Source organism: Protopterus annectens, chromosome 4.part0 (genome assembly GCF_019279795.1).
Source record: "Protopterus annectens isolate FY-2018-M chromosome 4.part0, PAN1.0, whole genome shotgun sequence".
Taxonomy (NCBI): Eukaryota; Metazoa; Chordata; order Ceratodontiformes; family Protopteridae; genus Protopterus; species Protopterus annectens.
Window position 1 is genome coordinate 1,057,689,329 of NC_056733.1, and position 16,443 is coordinate 1,057,705,771.

General features: G+C 40.2%; 1 protein-coding gene across 1 annotated transcript in view; it reads right to left on the bottom strand.

Moving 5' to 3' along the window:
* The window catches only part of HMMR (hyaluronan mediated motility receptor), a gene marked incomplete in the record, with an annotated part of 1,493,987 nt that overhangs the window by 1,032,755 nt on the left and 444,789 nt on the right, over nucleotides 1–16,443 (bottom strand). The window contains 1 exon segment of the mRNA XM_044068985.1: nucleotides 12,280–12,391. Coding sequence (XP_043924920.1) covers nucleotides 12,280–12,391 — 112 coding nt within the window.

Genomic DNA, 16,443 nt, shown 5'->3' on the forward strand with positions numbered 1-16,443 from the left:
CAAGAAGGCATAATCTACAATGTCTTGGACATGAGGGATAGCTAAAGGCCTGTGTTGAGGTAGGAGTAAGAATTCCCCAAACCTCTTTTTGGAGACACAGTAATCCTGGCTTTCAAAGCAGAAATGCTCCCTAAGAGTGTGCAAGGTTTCACCAAAAGAAAAATCTTCTGGAGGGGAAGCAGAGGGAATGGTGTCCTCTGTATCAGAATCCTCATGGGTAGACGAGGGCAAATCCTGGTAATCAGAAGAAACAAATTTCAAAATCCTGATCAAAAGAATCAGAAGGAAAATCAATTCTAGTTCTCTTAGACGGAGAAGACTGGCTTCCCTTAAAGTAATAAGGTCTTCAGCCATTCTTAGTTTTTAGGCATATGGGCCTGACCATGCAGTTTGGACATCAGTTTTCTTGGCGTGGGTCGAGTTTTAGGCCTTGAAGAAGATGGCGTCGTTTTGAAATGCAAGTCTGTAGGCCTAAATACACCTTCAGAAGCCAGTGCCTGCACAGCAGTTCCGGACCCATCCAAGGTAGAGACATCCGCAGGTTCCATAGTCGAAGCAGCATCTCGTGGCATACAGGACTCCTAATGGGTCTCAGTAGGGGCCTGCAAATCTGTAGTGGGCATCAAAGGCTGTTAAAGCACCTCACTGAGTACCAGCAAATGGGCAGCTAGCTTAACGGAAGCGTCAACAGCTTTGGAGCTATACAGTCTGTCTATATCTTTAGGTTTTTTTGGAATGTCTGTAGTCGGAGGGCTTACTGAAGCCATTTCTGGATAATTAAACAGAGTACCGAAATAGTACAACAAAAAACCAGGCTTAAATAGTGGGAAGTATACTTGCTGTGTTCAGTTCAGGTCAGTCACAGAAGGTAACCAAATGTTCCACAAAGAGAAACGAAGCTGTAAACTATAAACTGCTTTACTTTGCGAACTCTTAATCCAATAAACAAGAGTCAAAATCACCATAGAGTGTTCATTCGAACCTACTCATTCGAAATGACAGAGTCTCCATCAAACCTATACTCAAAGCTAGGAAATTTCATTGAAGCTTTTCACCCCTTTGCCACCCTGTGTTTACTTCTGGCTGGTTTTACTTCCACCTTTATAACATTTTTATACATCACATTTTTCCATTTTTCTCTCCATCTTTGTCTCTGTTATTTTACTCTGCAGGCTTATTAGGGGCCAATTGTTGTGAAAGATGCTGATATACCATGTGTTCCTTTTTCATCCAGCACACACATTTCACCTGATTTTGCACATTCAGCCTCATATATATTTTTTATATTTTTATGTTTATAATACCAGCTGTATTAACATCTCTGCGTGTGCACATGTCTGATATGAATTATTTATGCTGTTACAGATATTATGATATTTAGAAGCACACGCTGTACAAGCTTTAGATGTAGCTTTTTGAATGATTATTTTTGTGCATTTATAATTATGCTAAATAGCTCATGTGTAGATATTAATATCTTTATTAATTTAATCCCTATTTTAAGCATGTACAAGTGTCTCAAATGGGATTGTATCGTTCATTAAACATGCGTGCCATTTTTGTTACTAGTATGCATATAAGTAGCAGTATTTATAGAAAATAGTATGTAATTTTGAAACACTATTTGCTGCAGATTGTCTATGAGATGGTTACATAGATATTCAAAATATGTTAAAAACATTTTGAATGTTAAATGCAGCAGCAGTTAAAGCAGGGTAAAATGTTATTTTAAAATATGTCTACAAAATGTCTGCATACATATTTTAAATATTTTAAATAATTTAAAACTTTTTTAAAATATTTTATAATATTTTATATGTAGTAGGATGTGGCATCAGAGTTGTTTGTAGCGTTTTACTACAAAAGTGATGTCACTTTAAATATTTTATGTATAACAGGATGTGACATCAGAGTTGACTTCAGTTTGTCCAAACAGGATGTGACATCAGTAGTTGACTTTAGCATTTTGCTATAAAAGGGATGCTAGTATGTTTGTTTGTTAGTGGCCTGATGAAGATTCGTTGAAAGCGCTAGCCCTGTGTTTTAATTATTCTAATAAACGTGGTTTCTACTGGACGCTTGGATTTATTTTTACATGCTGGCTGCGTGTTTTTTCTACAAGCTATTGCCCAGTGGATGAGTAGGTTCGAATGAACACTCTATGGTGATTTTGACTCTTGTTTATTGGATTAAGAGTTCGCAAAGTAAAGCAGTTTATAGTTTACAGCTTCGTTTCTCTTTGTGGAACATTTGGTTACCTTCTGTGACTGACCTGAACTGAACACAGCAAGTATACTTCCCACTATTAAAGCCTGGTTTTTTGTTGTACTTTACCAGTTTTATTATCAGGCGAACAGAGTGTAGTGAGCACTATTCTTTGTTTTTAATCTAGAGTACCGAAATAGTTTGCTGCAAAAATGGACCGATGAATAGTTCGAGGATTGAATAAGGCAAAAAAAACGACAGCGAGGATTGACGAGATCTGGGTCTAGGCAAGGAATGCAGTACGAATGAAAATCTTTGAGGTATTTGTTTTCCGCAGTTAATACAACTGTTAACTTTTTTTGACATCGGTTTAGAGCAAGAAAAAGGATCCCCCAATGGGGTGCTTAGTTTTTTTAAGACTTCGGTTCTGAAACTCGAAAACGAAAATTTCAGGAGTCGGATGACCGGCACTTGCGAACTGCTTTGGGCACCGCGCGGCAAAAAAGACTGATATAATGGCGTCAGCTGCATGCTTTATACCCATGACTACCTGACATGGAAGACAGCATCTGACGCAGGACACAAAATGGATATTCAGGCTGGCTGAGGGCTACCTGCAGGCAGACAACCCAAATATAATGACTGCAACAGTGAAATACGAATAACATCCACATGAACATTGTCAGTTTTGAAACCAAGAAAGGCCCAATTAGCAGAATCCTAAACCCCTTCTGCCTTCACAGTTTACAAACACCCTTGGGATAAGTGTTAAGGGATAAAAAGCATGCAACAGACTTCCATTCAAGGTTACACTGAAGGCATCTACAAATATCTTCAAATTACAGAATCTGCAGAAAAAACATTTGGAGTGGGTGGCTTTCATTCGAGATGAAAAATATACACCAAAGGGGAATCCAGCCAACTAAAGACTTCCTAGTAAGTGGGTCCATCATCTACTTGTTGGTCTAGAAAGAGCTTTTTTTCACCTGCAAGCACATTTTGAGCTGTGGCTATACAGGCAATATGTAGATTAAGTCTTAGACTGCTTTTTCCTCACACCATAATAGCTATTTTGGACATTATGGAGCTTGACACCTTTCAAAAGGCTCATGGATAAAATGAAACCTCAAGCCTGGTTCTTTGCTGCAAACCTTGACACAATAATTCATTCTAAAGCCTAGGAGTTGCATTTAGTGGAGTACCACAGGGTTCAGTCCTGGGTCCTCTCCTGTTTGGTATCTACTTCTCTGAAGTGCAGGCCAACACAGAAGGTCTTTGGCTAACAAAGTTTGCAGATGACTGCAAACTAGGAGCCATAATCGAAACTTCTACCGATGTGGACATTCTACAAAAGGGCCTCACTGAGACAGATACCTGGTGTCAAAGCCATGGCCTGAAGCTCAATGCCAAAAAGTGTATTGTCATCCCCTTTGGTAAAAACTCTGTAACCATGAACTATCACATAGCTGGTAGTCTACTTAATGCCGAAAATGTGATGAGACCTTGGGACACAGGTGGACAGTAGTCTCTCCTTTGATAATCACATCGCCACAGTGGTCAGGAAATCCTTCTACGTGGCTCATCACAAAAGGATTCTCATCCAGAAAAAAAAAAAAAAAGAGAGGTCATTGTTCCCCTCTACTCATCACTCAGACCCATTATAGAGTACAACGCCCCTTTTGGTATGTACCTCACAAGACATCTACAACAACTGGAAAGACCACAGAAATACCTCACAAAGAGGATTACTGGCCTCAAACAGATGCCCTACGCAGACAGTCTCAAAAAACGACAGCTTTACTCCATCGCATATCGCCTACTCAGGGGCGATCTCTGCCCAACATACAAAGCTATGTCAAACCCACAGCTGTTGGACATGCTCCACTTAAAGAAATCCCAATCCCTCCGAGCTACAAGCTCAACACAAACAGAACATGCTGGAGGGATAGATTCCTGTCCCAGAGACTTCCCATACTCTGGAACAGACTACCTATGTCAAACAGAGCTCCTCATTAGCACTCAAGAAAAATCTTGATGATTGGATGGGAAATTCACCCCGGGGATCACTTCTGTGGCTCTGCTCAACAGGGGCACAAGAAAATAATTTTCTTGGGTGGCGAAAGCCAGGGTACATTTTTTGGCTAGGCTTGTATGGGCCCTAGGGCCGATAGCCTAGTACCTACCTATGAACCTATAAGCTTAAGTGCAAGGTGTGTTGAACTCTGGCAGGATTATAAAATGCCACAACTTTGTACGATTGAAACTATATACTTTGGATGTAACAGTAGCAATTACAACTTGTAAAGGCAAAACAGTTGTCAAGAAGAGGCCTATATCAACTACCAAAGAGAAAAAGTTCTCTTAAGACTATAGAAAATTCATACCCAACATTGCTACCACCACTTAGCCTCTGACAGAGCTTGCAAAAGTGAATATCTCCACATCAAGATTCAAGTGAACCATAACAGTTTAAGCTTTTAACCAACTGAAAATGTTAGATTCACAGCCATCTTGTTCCCATAGACTTCAAACACACTATTGCATACAGTAATGCATCTGAAGGGTGCTCAAGAGCTGTGCTATCACAGGGAACAGGTAGTAGGGATCACCAGCTTTCTCCCCTCAGCACAAGTTAAATCTGAAATGAGATACTGACACATAGCAAGCGTCTCACTTTTAAGTGGGTACCAACTTTCACACAAAATTTATTAAGGACCAGCTTCACTCTGGTAACTGACCTCATGCCCCTACAGCGTTTAGGCAAGCAAAGAAATGTTAACACCAAGCAAAGTAGGCAAGCTTTAATCAGTTTCATCTTAAATTTAGCAACAGGATGGTAATAGCTACAACTTACCAGAAGAAAAACCCTCCCACTTTAATTCTCAGATTCTTCATATATTCTAAATATATTATTGTATCAGGGGAATGCAAATGCTTCCATTGTCCTACTCAAAATCCCAGCTTACTCTGTTGAACATTTTCTCTGCATCAAGACCCAACAGAAGTTTCTTCTAATATTCTGCTTTTCTCTGGATCATCATTGCTCTATTAATGTTATTTTTGCATCCTTCCAGAAACCACCAATCCATATTTTAAATTTCATCACCTTTGCCATTCTTTTAGCTAATAGAGACAATCATGGTTTTAAAAGTGAAATAGGTCTATTTGAAGCAGAGTCTGGTGGGTCTTTACACTGAATACAGCCGCCAGTTTCTTCCAAGATGCTGGTGCTTCGCATCCTTTTAAAACACTGCTAAACTCTTCCAGGTTTATTACTTTCTTCCCTCCAAATGTCCATTCCGGAGGCCAATTCTTCACTTACTACTTTTATTCCTTCCATTTCTTATATATTTATAGACTTACTAGGCTAATGACCTGGGGTGGCTTTAAGCCTAGCCAAGTTTTCCCAAAAGATTATGTCCTGTATCCAAATAGGACATTGAGGGACAGGCATTTATAAGCTACCTTTGTTCATAAGGGACATGGGTGCCAGGCCCATTGTAAATTTCCTATCCCCATTCACTGGTCTAGGTTGCACTTAAAACTAGGTAATTGACAAGCTCAGTTTCACATGGATGGGAAGCCTGTTCCACAGGAGAAGCAGTCTCTGGGAGATGTATCCCCTCTCCAGCATATTCTGTTTAAGTCAGACAAAATTCAGGTCCCTAGAACCTTTCATTTCTGGTACTCTGACTTACGAATATGTAGAAGATTCATAAGTGCGAGGTTTATGGATGCCTTGTAAGCTAGGCATAGATTATCTCTAGGCAATCGATAGGAAACAGTAGAGAGAAACTGCTTTAAGGTGCTCTGCATAAAGCAGGTTTGTTATGCCACGTATTCTTTAGGCAAGGAACCTCTGAGGTCACTAATTGCTGCATATGCCTGGTCAGACTCAAACTAAAGGGAGCATTGTACCTGATTGGTCTGATGAGGGAGGAGTAGAGTGGAATAATAACCTATTTGACCTAGATGCCATGCCCTTACAAGATGTGCAACACAAGATACTTTCACCACCATGGCCACATGGTGGCCGAAGCCAAAGCTAATGTGAGCGAGTACCCAGATCCCTCACCAGTAGGTCGACTCTTAGGGGGGTATATTATCAACATGGTAATTAGTCGGGATGGTCGATTTCCCAAAGGTTACAATTATGCATTTCTCAGCACTGTGTTTATGACTATGGCTTTGGCAACATGTTAGTCAGATATAGATCTTCTTGAAAAATGCTAGTGTCTGCAGTGGAGTTGATAACCCCCAGCTTGCAATCTTCTGCAAACTTGGTCAGGCAAAAACCTGTAGTGTTGGCTTCCATTTCAGAAAATTAGTGGCCAAAAAGAAGTGGGCTAAGTACTGAGCCCTGGGGACTCTACTCGTGACTGGCCTCACCTATGTTGACCTCCTTGGTCCAATCAGTGAGCCAGTTGGTTAATCTCCTTTTCTAAAGATTGCTAAAATTCAGTTCTCTTCAGAATCCATACTTTTGTCAATTCCTTTTCATACTCTACCTACAAACGTTTCTAAACTGTCTGCCTATATCCAATACTTCTTTCAAAGAGTGCATCCATTCTCCCATCTCTTACCTCTTTCCCAAAAAATTACTGCTTTCCTTTAAAACTGCCTAAACATTCCGTCACCACATTTCTCCATTTTCCTTTTCCTTTTTTTCGATTATATTCCCATTCTGCCTCACTTTTTCCTACAAATAAATTGTCCAGTTTTCATAATGTACTGTTGTCATATGCTCCCCCCATTTCGCATTTTTAACATTCTGATTAATCTTTTTGTTCACTTCTCTGCTCTAGGATCTGAAAACTCGACCATTTCTATCCCACCCATTTCTTTCATATCTTTTGAGAACCACAATCTATTTCAGTTGCATACCACAATTTCAGTTCTGAATCTCCCCCCTTTTGTGTGTTTATTCTCTAACATCTTGTGCTACCTTCCCCCTTCCCAAACTAGTTAAAATCTTCTGCTGTAACAGACACATTGAACAGGACAAAGTCTAGGTTCCTCAAACATTTTTCAAGTGTCATATTAGTATATGCATGAACTACAATTATCCTTACGCAACTTATCCTCTTACTAACCAAAAGCAATGAAATCCACCAGCATAATGAACAGAGAATAAAACACCATGAACACAATTCAAAGCTACAGTGCGAGGAACAGTCGATAAACCAAAAACAAATGTGATGGTGTTGAAAATAATTATAGAAAAAAGAACGTTAAAGTTTTGGTCCACTGCTATAAACTAAGGACTTCATCAGAATCTAAAAATGAACACACAAATACACCATCACCTGCTACATACAGACATAAGCAGCCCACTTCATACACCAAGCCACTACATTAAAGGCATCAAGACCACCAGAATATAAATAAAACATATAAAAAATGCATTATATATTAATACACAAGAAGCATGTACACTTGTAAAGGTCTTAACACGTGCACCAAGTAACTAAAGCTTTGCTGACTTCACCTTTAAACACACAACTGATGCCAATGCATTTATTGAGTCCCATTAGCTTTGTGGCCTCAGTTTTAAAATTGCCATTGAATTTCTCTCTTTCCCAAATGCTTTTTTGAAATAGAACATTTTCCCTACATAAAATGCGCCACTGGAATCACACACGGTTAAATGTACCAAACTAGTACTGGAACAATTTCCCAGGGCTCCCCTTTCTTTGAACAATGTCAAAAATCTTATTCTCATACAAATTAATGTACAGGTTTTAATTACAATTACCATATTTTCAAGTTTTCCAAAGAATATGACAGGAGTTTCATTGCCAGTAGTTTGAGTAGGAAATCTACTTGAATAATTTGATGCAAGTCAAAACTAGGCACTGCAATGAGAGTAAAGGTTTTCAAAACTAGAAAATGCAGACACTTTGGGGTGTTTGTCATTTCAGATGCATTTCAGTTGCACTGACTTCTAAAACCTGTCAGAAGCACTCCCAATTTGGCCTTAGCCAGGGAAGAAACCCAAAAGCTTTTGTATACAGGCCAAACATCCAGTCCTTGGCAGGATGTCCCATTACTGCTGCATGTTACAGCAAAAGTGATCTAACTAAACAAAAGTCTGCTACCAGCTTTCTGCAACACTCGAATACAAGAGTTTTCCTTACTAAACCATTTACAAATACAACAGTTGTAGTACAACTCGATGCATGGTTTTCTCCCAGATGTTCAAGTCTCAAACTGTTCTGGTACTGTCAAAGGATAACCCTAACACTGATGCTAAAATTCTCTTCTCGATCACTTTCAGAATCTTAACTTGTACTGCTACAGGACGAACTTACTCATTCCACCCAGACTCCCTTGGAAATATTCACACAGTTGACGGAACGGTTTAGTTTAATGAACGAAGCCCTAAAAAAGGTCACAAACTTAAAATTTGGGGGAGGGAGGGAAGGAAATACTACATGAATCCAGATAAGCCTTTACTGAACTACAGCGCTTGTGCTCCAGCAAACTTCCTTCAAAGGGACTGCAGAAGAGATTGGGGCTGTACTACACTGAGCAGTTCAACATTCAAAAAGATGGCAGACAGCTGCTACAGCAATGCTGTCAAAGGGTGTATGAAACATTCAGATTATTTTCCAGGTGAGTAAGTTTCGTTCCTCCTCAGGATACTACAGGAGAATGGGGTAATAAGGCTAAATAACTATAAATGCAAGCAAAACTTCTTAATTTGGTGTAAATTCAGGAGTTTTATGCAAGGAGAATTTGAAATCCATACTGCCCAACAGACTGCCTTGTCTACAAAAATGCCAGAAATGTATAGGCTATAGCAGTTACTAAATGTATTTGCACATTAATATACAAGACAAGGGTATGGACAAGTGTCGATGCATGCAGCTTAAAGTGCATGCTTCAAACTACAATTTGCAGCATTAATGGTCAGCAATGTTTTATAAATACTTTTTCCACTTCCATTACAGCTTACGATATTAATGGCAAAGGCACATGTGATAAATGGTATAAAGATATAAACTAGAAAACTGGAGCATCAGAAGTCCAGCATTAAGAAGTCCCATTTCTAAACCTGTTTAGACAGCATGCAGAAATTACGGAGCTGAACGGTATTATTTTACACACTGCCTCCTTGAATTTGGGGGCTGAATGTTAAGGATTTTTAAATTATACCCAAACAGTTTAAATATGGAGTTGATTGGGGTTATTTGACAAATATCTTACACGTATGTACTTAATGGTGTACACAGTTACTTTCAATCAATGCTTGTTGAGCTTTTATAAACTCTTTGAAAAGCAGGGTTCACAGGAATGTCATGAATGTTTCCATAAAGCTCCTCCGACTTGCTTACAATTCTAATTGGCCTTCAATCCTCAAATCTTTATGGGGAATGAGCCATCTTCACTTTTCACTGCTCCTCTTTTCACCACTGCTCAAGCTCAACCCTCCTTACCCATTTACTCACTATACTCTTATCTAGATCAGCAACTTAAATATCAAAATCATCGCCATACAGCCAACTTCAACATCTGCAAAAAACTTAACCCACTTTCTACACGCATTTTGCTGTAACAAACCACTAACATACTCTAAAGCCACATGTTCACCTCCAAACTCATCTGTGACAATCATTGTGAAAATTACTTCTCACAAACGCAAACTACTGCCACTCATACCACCTTTCCCAGATATTCAATCCTTTCCACTTAAAATTTCTATCATTCTGCTCCCCTGTCCCTTATGAGAGCAACTCCACACTTTAAAGTCTACACATTCTACAATCTGCTTACCATTAACCTGCTGAATGCATAGCCCCTGCACTTAAACATCTGTATTCCTCACTCTCTCAACATTTACCCATCTTCCCACTGTACACTGAATCAACTTTCACAAAATTAAACAATTTTAAGAAAAAAATTGCTCATCTTGCCCTATTAACATGCTAAACATTCAACTTCTCAGTGGAAATATCTTGCTTACAGGCTTATAAAGATGTAAGAAATTTGCAAAGAATTTTGCCAGAGTTGCAATTAAATTAGTGCATCCAGATTATGCAAATTGCATAAATACTTCCTTATTGTGAGTGTTCATTTACGCAAATCAACCAAAAAATTAGCACTGAATCAATCACCTAGTCCATCACCGGTAACACCTCAATAGTGGTATAGCAGGAAAGTTACTGCGCAGCCAACTCTGATCGTTCAAGTGTTGAGTACATTAACAAAAAACAGTTAACCTGACCACCAGCACAGACTGCCTACATCTGCAGTTTCGTCTGCTTGGTGTATGGACCAGATGTGCTCAATTTTCTGTGGGTAAACTAAAGTATTTGAAAACAAATTTAAAACAGCCAGAAAATTAACCTACCACAGTTAATAACCAAATTTTCCCAGACTCCAGTTTCACAACACACTACACACAAACCCATCCTCTGTGTAAACTGCAGGCAACGTATCATGTACTACGAAGTAAGTTCCAATACCTATAACCAAACTCATCAAATGCACAGTACTAATAAACTATCAAAATCCAGCAAAGGCTACAAGTAACCAACCTCTAAAAAGTACATTTTAAAGGCAAACCTATACTTATATGCCTAATCAAAAGGATGTAAAAAAATGACTGTTTCACTATGCACATTCAAAATACAAAGTAAAGCACATAAGACACACTACTTATCTTACTTCATATCAAAACTCTGGAATACCTTTCCTGGAAGAGGGTAGGAACTACATCTACAAGTACTCACTAATAGCAGCTCCCACTGCAATCCAGTGTACAAGGGTAAACCAGAGAAACTGCAAAACCTACCTCCAATGTACCTCAAGTGATTAATGCCACTGCAACTGTTACTGTTCATACTCGTTAGATATGACATAATACTCAATGAAATTAGTTTTTTTCACAATTAGTTATTCACTAGTATAACTACGAAAATGTACCATTTAAAATCTTGTATGGAGCTTTTCTCTCAAACACTTCTCCTGAAAAAGACTGCCCATATAGGGGTCACCCAGCAAAGAACCTGTTGGCATAATTCCATCACCTCTAAAGGATAATCAGAATATGGCTGATGGCAAGCCAGAGAGGGTAGCAGGTGTTAGAATCGAGCCAGAGAGAGTAACGGATGTTAGAATGAAGTACAAATTACTGTACTGCTAAACTGGATCAAGACTGCCTTACACAGTCACTTCACAGTCCTAAGTCAGACACTAAAAATATGGAAACACAAGGATCCCCTAAATGCAGCAGAATGCTAAAATCAGAAAAATTGTTTTAATCACAGGTTGCAAATGCAGCAAAACCATTCTTCCCTGACAATCAGGAAGCCTAAAGTTCAACAGGGACCCTCTAGGTAACTATGCATCTGCATACAAGAATCGAACTTCTAAAATCATCTGAAAGTACCCAAAATATAACAAAGTACCAAAAAATTTGTGCTCTGCAGACTGAAGCTCTATTACCTACACTTAAATAGTAATTCAGCTGCAGCGGAGGCATAATTTTATTGGGAGGCCACGGTGGTGCAGCAGTTAGCGTTGCTGCCTCACAGCAAGAGGCTCTCTGATTCGATCCTCTGCTAGGGTGCCTTTTGTGCGAAGTCTGCATGTCCTCCCTGTGGCTGCGTGGGTTTCCTCCGGGTGCTCCGGTTTCCTCCCACATCCCAAAGACATGCTGTAGGTGGATTGGACACTCTAAATTGGCCCTAGGTGTGCGTGCGCTTTCTGTAGAAGGCTGGGCACCAGGCTGGCAACTCGACACTGTAAAACACCACTGCCAAGCTTGAGCGGACAGGTGATCCGCTGTGGTGACCCCTATCCGGGAAAAAGCCAAAAGAGGAGGAGGTATAATTTTTTTATCCAAGAATATGGGATCTGACCAAGACAAACAGTATTTTTTTTTTTTTTAGGAAACTTGCATAAAAACAGCTTAAAAAAAAAAAAAAAGAAAGGACAAGTGCATAGCACATAATGAACAATGAAGTCTTATTAAACCAGCTACTGCTCAATACTAAACATCCACATGATCAAATTTCAGTCACTGCAATGAACACACAATAAGCATGTTTCAAACTTTAACCCACTGACCAAGAAACTGGTTTCTTTCTTCTACTGCCATCAAGGAAGACTTTGCAGCATCCAAATCTGCTTTAAGCACCTTCACTTGTCCTTCAGAAGTTATCTGGAGATAACCAATTTCCTATACAGGGAAAAAAATTTTGTAATGAGAAACCACATTTATACAGCCTTAGAGTAAAATATTTTAAATACACAAATACCAAAGTGGAAGATGACAAGACATAGGAGAGATTTAAATGGTAAACTCAAGTTTTCCACCAGTATGTACACAATGCATCTGAACAACAAGCTGGAGCAGTCTGTCAACATTTTATGAATACTGAATGTTATACTTTTCAGCTTAATCTCTTAAGCTTTGGCTAGATGGGTACAATCAGTAAGATCAAAACTACAGTTGGAAGACTTCCCTCCTAAATTTAACTTCTAAAATAAGACTCAGACGACAGTACAAGCATTTCTGGCCATCACAAGAGCCCTCGATTTTACTGTCTTCAGCTTTCTCATCTAAGATAGATATAGCATTTAAAATTCTTTCCACATACCGATACAGTTAGAGATTGCCACATAAATGTTATTTTCATTTTCATAAGTGCAATTTTCATCCCCATCCTATATGCAGTTTTCAAGAAATGTAGCGATTTTTATTACGCATGGCTGTGTTTATTTTTCATCTATCATTTACTCATAGGCATAATGTCCTTTTCAACCATCACTAGTTAGCATTTGGAACAATGGACTACTTTCCAACAGTCACTGCAGCCAGCCTTATTGAAAGGGGTGTTCTGAGACAATATAGTAATTGACTGTTTACTGACAACCACAAACCAGCAGACAAAGTGGGTATACAACGTTGTTACTTAAGGCAAAGCTCTCAAAGTCACATCAAGCAGGTTGGCAGCACTACATAACCCAACACTTGTTGAATACCACATCTGTGGACCATGTCTAGGAAGAACTCTGTTCAACATAAATTTGCAAGAGTCTCCCATAGACCTTCCATGGACTTGCATACCAAGTCTTAAAGAACACTGTCTTTGGAAAAAGTTAGCCTACAGGGACAAATTTATTTTTATTACGTAGTCCAATGCCATCAGAGCTACTCTGCACAGTTTGTAGGATTTGGTCCCCTCCCCATCTGTTGACGTACCACAAGACCATGCTTTAGTCTGCAAAAACCTTGAGGGGCTTGGGTTACAAGATGTGTGAGAACACATGAAGGTCTTGAATAAGTACTTTCATTTCCTTCACATGGACATGATCCGTTCATCTCTTTTTGGGGGACAACTGGCCTTGAGCTCTGGTGAGACCCATCCATTGACCCCAAGCCAGATCTGAAGCATCTGTATGGACGAGATCCTTGGTGAGTGTAGGACAGCAACAGTGTAGCACTGGAATGAGTTGAATTTGAGACCTACCACTGCAACTCCTCCTTTAGAAAGGAGGAAAGAGGGATTTGAAAGCCCTGTGGGCGAGTGTTGAAACCAAAGAGACGTAAAGTACAGTACCACTGTATCTTTCTTATGCACAGTCTGGAAAATGGCATCACAGGTGTAGTGGCTAAACCTGTGGTGGCTGCCATATGGCTCAATGTTCTTAGGATTTCTCTTGCAGAAGCACAGTCCAAGGGAAGCAAGGACTGAAGTTGCTGGACAGGGATAGTACTTTCTCCTGTAGGAGAAAGGCAGTTATAGATGGTATTCAGTCTACAACCTAAAACTACCAGAACCTGCAAAGGGGAAAGACAAGACTTCTGGAAAGACTAGCTTTCACTCTCCACCTAAAGAAGTGACACTGAAGCCAGTGCCCAGAGAGGAGGTTTGGATAACAAAACCATCCAAGTAGAGAAATATTTGTATTCCCAGGGTTCTGCAAAAGGCAACAGTTTGTGCAAAACACTTGGTGAATGGTTTATTTACTGCTCCCACACTAAAGGCTAAAGCAGAGAACTAAAAGTGTGATGAAAAAAGAATGAGGAATTTCTTACAGGTGGGGTTCAACAAGAATGTGCAGGTAAACATCATTCAAGGCTAGGGACACTAGAAAAGCTTGTGTAAGGATAAAGGTTGAGTTTGCAAGGTGGACACTGAAGAATGTACTTCCAGAAAGGTGTTGATAAACTTCCTGTGCAGGCCTCCAAGTACACTCCTTCCTGGGAAGCAGAAAGGGTTTTAAATAAAAACCTTTTTAGGTCTAGTGTCCGTTGGGAGAAGATGTTGGATGAACTTATAAACAAAGACATTGGCAACCTTCAAATACTGGACCCCACTCAGTTTGGGTTTGTGAAGGGCCAAGCTTGTCTCCTGAACCTGATCGACTTCTTCATATCAGTCTCCGGAGCTGTGAATGAGGGTAAGGCAGTCCACACAGTTTATCTGGACCTCGCCATGGCCTTCGTCACCATCCCCCATTCTGGAATCATAGATAAACTTACTAAGCTGGGCATAAATCCCTAAATCACTCGATGGGTTGCCATCTGGCTTACTGACAGAACCCAGACTGCAAAAGTAGCAGACTCCAAATCCAGCTTCCTGACAAGTGGAGCACCTCACGGTTCAGTCCTGGGACCACTCTTGTTTGGAATCTACATCTCTGAAGTACAGGCCAACACTAAGGGACTCTAGCTAACAAAGTTCACAGATGACTGCAAACAAGGAGCCATTATTGAATCCCCAAATGATGTGGATATTCTACAAAAGGGCCTTACAAAAACAGATTCTTGGTGCCAGAGCCATGGGCTCAAGCTTAATGCCAAGAAATGTACAGTTATCCCCTTTGGGAAAAACCATGTGCCCATGAATTACCACATAGGTGGCAGTACACTAAACATAGAAAATGAGAGACTTGGGGACACAGGTGGACATAGGTCTCACCTTCGATAGCCACAACACTCAGGAAATCCTATGTGGCACACCACATCACTAAGGGCTTTTCATCCAGAAAAAAAGGAGGTCATTGTCCCACTGTACTCATCCCTCATTAGACCCATTATAGAGTACAACACCCAGTTTGGTATGTACCTCTCAAGATATCTGCAACAGCTGGAAAGGCCACAAAAATACCTCACTAAAAGAATCACAGGCCTAAAGCAGATGCCCTATGCTGACAGTATAAAAAAATTCCAGCTATACTCTGTGGCATGTTGTCTACAAAGATGCAATCTCTGCTTAACATACAAGGCCATGTCAAATCCTAAGCTGTTGGACATGCTCCACTTAAAGAAATCCCAATCCCTCGGAGCCACACACTCCTGGGATCTAAACCTTGTCATCACAATGAACAAAACATGCTGGAGGGATAGGTTCCTGACCCACACACTCCCCATACTCTGGAATAGACTGCTCAATGTCAAGCAGAGCACCTGCTTGGCCCTTGTCAAAAGGAACCTTGACGATTGGATGGGAGATGGGAAATTCACCCCAGGGATCACTTCAGTCACCCTGCTAAACAGGGGTCCATGGAAGTAAATACTGAGAAGAAATATCCACGGAATTATGGCTAGGCTTATATAGGCCCTAGGGCAGATAGCCTAGTACCAACCTACGAATGTATGAGGGGATGGGATTCCCTCATTCTGTAGCAGTGTTAAATGGACAAAACCCATTTGTCTGTCTTGATGGTTTGTCAAGCTGGGAGAGAGCGAGAGTCTTTTGGACAGGTGGGGGGAGGTTGGGCCAAGGCAAGAAGGAAAGTACAAAAACAGGGGCTGGTTTACCTGGAAAAAAGGATTTCCAGGTTTAAATTATTTCATAGGTTTCTTCCAAAATCTCTTCATGGACTGCTTCAAAGAAAGTAGGTTTAGAAGGGCGATTTCGTTGATATCTTCGGACTGATGGGGAAAAAACATCTGAATTCCTGCATTATTTTTGCCCCCTTTTCCTTCACAGTTTTGAAACATTCAGCTGCAGTAAGGTCAAACAAAAGGCAAGAAAGAGAATCCAGAAGCTTGGCCTTGATATCCTGTGATGGACTAAAGGCAAAGCAAATCTTCAGATAACAGAAGTCAATGGCTGCAGCCCTGCAAGAGGCCTTTGCAGCATCATAGCTGCATTTAATGGAACACCTGAAGGATTGTGCAGCCTGATTAACTATTGACATGGCATGTGCCTTGTGCCTAGAGTCCTCCTAATTAGCCATAGCTTTAATTATCCTAGAATGGACAAAAGGCATTTTATC